This window comes from Priapulus caudatus, unplaced genomic scaffold (assembly GCF_000485595.1).
Source record: "Priapulus caudatus unplaced genomic scaffold, Priapulus_caudatus-5.0.1 Scaffold1654, whole genome shotgun sequence".
NCBI classification, from domain to species: Eukaryota; Metazoa; Priapulida; class Priapulimorpha; order Priapulimorphida; family Priapulidae; genus Priapulus; species Priapulus caudatus.
In genome coordinates, this window is record NW_014578715.1 from 32,899 (window position 1) to 37,785 (window position 4,887).

At 42.7% G+C, this 4,887-nt stretch overlaps 1 protein-coding gene and 1 long non-coding RNA gene across 5 annotated transcripts in view; one reads left to right on the forward strand and one right to left on the reverse strand.

The window, feature by feature from the left end:
* The window catches only part of LOC106817262 (zinc finger protein 239-like), a 28,007-nt gene extending 24,576 nt beyond the window's left edge, over positions 1-3,431 (forward strand). For all 4 annotated transcript variants that reach the window (XM_014821922.1, XM_014821920.1, XM_014821919.1 and 1 more), the window contains exon 2: positions 1,869-3,431. In XM_014821922.1, the coding sequence (XP_014677408.1) occupies positions 2,146-3,192 (1,047 nt within the window). In that variant the 5' untranslated portion in view covers positions 1,869-2,145 and the 3' untranslated portion in view covers positions 3,193-3,431. The remainder of the gene's footprint in view (positions 1-1,868) is intronic.
* Positions 1-4,662, reverse strand: part of LOC106817266 — a 24,579-nt gene extending 19,917 nt beyond the window's left edge. Inside the window, exon 1 of the long non-coding RNA XR_001395024.1 lies at positions 4,588-4,662. This is a non-coding gene — a long non-coding RNA (uncharacterized LOC106817266). The remainder of the gene's footprint in view (positions 1-4,587) is intronic.
* Positions 4,663-4,887: the final 225 nt, after the last annotated feature.

Here is a 4,887-nt window from a genome sequence, read left to right on the forward strand (position 1 = left end):
CTTCCCATCAACTCGTCCCCTTTCAAATTTATGGTCATCAAAGTGTTTCTGCAAGCAGAGAGAAGGAGATAAAAACAGTCAACATAGAATAAATACATGTAATTCCCTGTACACAAATTTCAGTAATTTATTATTCATTATGTGACCTCTTTTTCTCAATCAAAATTTGGTAAAATTTTGGAAAAGGGTAGGTCACACATTAAACTGGCGGATTTCTACACAATTACATTAATTTAACCCACACACACACCAATATGTCTAGATATCTACTATGGACAATGGACAGTCGTCTGCATTACTTAGTATTAGTTTACTTAGTAAATTTGGCCCAAGGATACAAGAGCTGTCTACATTTGCACATTTGTACATGTCGCATTATCTTATGTTATATGTTTATTCTTTTCAACAGAAAAATTAAACAGGGTGGGTTTTCTTTTTTTCTTAAACAAAAATTAGCACAGACGTATTCGTATAATTCTACACTTCAAATTTCACACAATAATTAGATAGAATTAGAAGTATATGACTCTAACACATGCTTCTTATGGAAACTGTTATTGTGCCCTGCCCGCCTAAAATGTCCAAATTTATTAATGATATAATTTTGACATGACTACACACACTGTACTTACCTCACACAGACGCGATGACGAGGTCGGTTTCCATCCTTCGCGACTGACTTTACTCACCCAAATTTTTCTCCTTCTTGGATCTGCAGGATCCTATACGTTTTGTATCCCTGCTCTAATCTATTACTGCACCCAAAGGCGCAGCAACCAGTCATAATGACAATTTATTTTCCATACTAATAGCAGAAAAGTACGGAATACGCTCACAGAAAATAAAAAGCTGCTGCTTAGGTGGAACGAAAATGGCTCCTTAGTCCTTGCGTCACGTGACCTGATTTTCGCGGTGTCCCGTAGAGTTTGGACGCTCGCCCGAAACTGGATGCTCATAAATGCGCATGCGTGCATGCTCTTGTTTTTCTCTTGTTTACTTTTTGTTTGACTCTTTATTTGCAGGGCCGTAGGAAATAGTAGCCGTGCTCTTTTGTTTTCTTTTTTTTTCGCCTTGTAACCTGACACACATAACACAGTCTTACTAACTTACTACATTGCAAATTGTTTCAATGAAATGTTTCCATGAGTGACCGGGTTGGCCGCCATGTTCGTTTATTGCGACCGTTTTCGATGGACGAGATGCGCAGATGACTATACTGCGCATGCGCCCTTGCAAAACAAGAGGTGCCTGCGCGCATGCGCACTTAGGAGTGTCCAGTTTCGGACGAGCGTCCAAACTCTACAGTACAGCGTGACGCTCATGTCGCAACTCTCTATATTAAGGGACTCTAAGAAGACCTATCGGCACTAGTCATAAGATTACAACAAACGTTCGTTTGCCAAACTAATTCTAAAATTGCATGTTTTGGTGAATACGAAGGTTCTAAGACATTTTAAGTGTCGTAAAAGTGGGGAAAACACTGGAGAATTCTCGTAATTAGTACTTTAAATTAAAAAAAGCAAAAACAATTGCCTATAGATACCTCTTGTTTATATATAGTCTCTCACTTCTTGTAGATATTTCAATCAACAAATCACTATAGTGATTGACTATAGAAATGTGTCAGAGTAATGTCGCCGTTGCCATGGTGATTTGGTCACATGACTCATCGAGTTTACGTGTATCTATACTCTGAAAAACCTGCGACACACTAACATTTAGAAAAGTTCACTCTTCGTTGTGTAGTCCTGTCCTATTAAGTATAACTCGTGATTTTTAGTGCCATGCCTGCAGCAAACGAATCTGAGCGACTTCATCTCTTTGTGAGGCAGGAGAAGTTATCCGGGGTCTCTATTTTTTGTCTGCAGGAAAGTGGACGACTGAGAGAGGAACTTGCATCGGGGAGGAAAGTGAGAGAGGAACCTGCTTCGGGGAGGAAAGTGAGAGAGGAACCTGCTTCGGGGAGGAAAGTGAGAGAGGAACCTGCACCGGCGAGGAAACTAAGAGAGGAACCTCCATCGGGGAGGAAAGTGAGAGAGGAACCTGCATCGGGGAAGAAAGTGGGAGAGGAAACTGCATCGGGGAGGAAAGTGAGAGAGGAACCTGCATCGGGGGGAAATCGTGATCTCGATCACCGCCTGCTCGATGGAACCTTCTCCCCTTCCTTCTGCTTCTTCTTCTCCTATTCTTTCTCTTCCTCCTGGTCCTTCTCTTTCTCTTCCTCCTCCTCCTGCTCCTCTTCCTCGTCCTCCTCCTGCTCCTCCTGCTCCTCCTCGCTCAGACGTGCAGAGCGAAGCAAGGGAGAAACCGTACGCGTGTGACTTGTGCGAGTACAGGACGTGCTCCCACTACAGGTTGAAGACTCACATGCGAACGCACACGGGAGAGAAACCGTACGCGTGTGAGACATGCAGGTATCGGAGCTCTCAGCTCAGTGGCTTACAGGCGCACGTACGCACGCACTCGGGAGAGAAACCGTACGTGTGCGACATATGCGGTTACACTTGCGCCACCTCCAGCATCTTCAAGACGCACTTTCTCACGCACACGGGCGAGAAACCTTACGCGTGTGATGCGTGCGAGTACAGGACTTGCTCCCGCGGCAACCTGAAAAAGCACATGCGAACGCACACGGGAGAGAAACCGTACACGTGCGACATATGCGGCTCCGCCTACACCACCTCCACCGACCTCAAGAAGCACTTTCTCACGCACACGGGCGAGAAACCGTACGCGTGCGATGTATGCGAGTATAGGACGTGCTCCCGCGACAACCTGAAGAAGCACTTTCTCACGCACACGGGAGAGAAACCGCACGCGTGCGATGTATGTGAGCACAGGTGTTCTCAGCTGGCGAGTCTCAAGAGACACGCGCGCACGCACACGGGAGAGAAACCGTACGCGTGCGATGTATGCGAGTACAGTTGTTCTCAGCTGGAGAGTCTCAAGAGACACGCGCGTACGCACACGGGAGAGAAACCGTACGCGTGCGATGTATGCGGGTACGCCTACACCTGCTCCAGCAACCTCAAGAAGCATTTTCTCACGCACACGGGGCAAAAACCATACGCTTGTGACATCTGCTCTTTCAGGTTCGTATCCTCGAGCGACCTCTCGAGACACAAGCGCACGCAGTCGCACCAAAGAAAGGCTATGTACAAGCAATCGGGAGAGAAACCGGGAGTGATGTGATGGACGGGTCTGCGGGTTAAACAGCTAATTCGTCAGACGTTAAACGTGTGGATACGGATGCACTCTCTCCAGTAGACACCAGTGACGTAGACTCAGGCTTGTATAAGAGAAGAAATGCTGTGCATGCAATCAGGGGTGATGTGACTGACATTCTACCGATTAAACAGTTAATAAGCCAGTTCGTAGTTGCGCACTGGAGCCCTATGACGTCATCGGGTCATAGGTCATTTGTACATAGCTGAAACGTTGGATCGCGCGTTCGCTCACACGCACTTGCTGTATACTACATAATATGCATGAATGTTATACAGAAGCTATGTAAAATCGTGCGTGCATTTGTTTTCTGTACTGAACCGATCGACTATCTGCCTGTGCTTTTTGTTTTTTGGGATTTTTACGTGTGTATGATATTCATTGTGGGGTATTTTAGGTAGATATGCAGTGTCGGTTCTTCTCGGTCAGTCAGTTAACTGCAGGTCAGTTCAGTCAGTCTTGGTCATATCATTTATTTATGGTTGTCTTTTTGCTCCCTGGATTTCTTAATTCTAATACAACAGAAATGCACACTCAGACATACATGTAATTAACTTGCAAAGCATTATATTGATTAATGTTTAATGCACATCTAACTACATGTATATGAACAAGGAGGAATGTTAACCTCTAAATACATTGTACAAGCAATTAAAGCAATGAAAATAGGGAGATTGTGTACGTGTATACTTGTATGAAACCTGCAAATGTGATAATTTATAATGTAGCAAGTTTAAAAAATAGCAATGAAATAAATGCGTTTCCATTTTAGATACAGCAGGGAATAAACATGTATCATAATTTCTTATATTTCTTATTATTAATATCTATGAAAACCTTTAATTTAAGTACTATTTGATATTAATAATAAAAAATATATGCGTGACTCCTGTTTCATGTGTAAATGGTATTTTAGCTGGCAGAGTATGGACACATATTGTAATCAAAATACTAATAACTGAAATAGTATGCATTCAAACAATGTTATGTTTATTAATGAATGCTATTTAATTATTGAATGTTCGTTGCTTTATTAATTATATAATTGAGAATGAGATTTAACTGCATGTGTATGAATGATGCAATGAGAAAATGGTGATGGAGACGTCAGATGTTCATGATGACAATTACAGAAACTTTGGTGAGGATGAAAAATATTAAGGAAACCTTTCAATAAATGATGGACTTAAAATAGTTTTAGAATGTCTTAATTCTCATGTGTACAAATAGCTACTAGGTAAACTCGAAAGTTGTTCACACATGCATCTTTACGTTATTTGCATAATTAGTACTGAAATCATTCCATGGATCGGCAAGACTCGGAAAAAGGAAGGGGGTAATGTAGCGGTCAAGGGTCGATACATGTTATTTGTTCAATTTTGTTGTCTGTTACTTAGTTGATAAATGGAAAAATGCTTGGTTATAATTGATATCCTGCCTTTTACGTATAGGGATACATGTTTATAACGGACTCGGCAAGGCTCGTACGAGGGTTCACAACAAAAGCGGTCTGCCCAATAATATGCTAAAAAAACCGCGTGACTTCATACAATTCAAATACAAAAAGAACAATACTGAAAACGCATCGCGCAGTGACGCCCGGACGGCTTGCAACAACGGGCGGGTACTCACCCGTTGCGAACAACACCGTACGCAACCCCA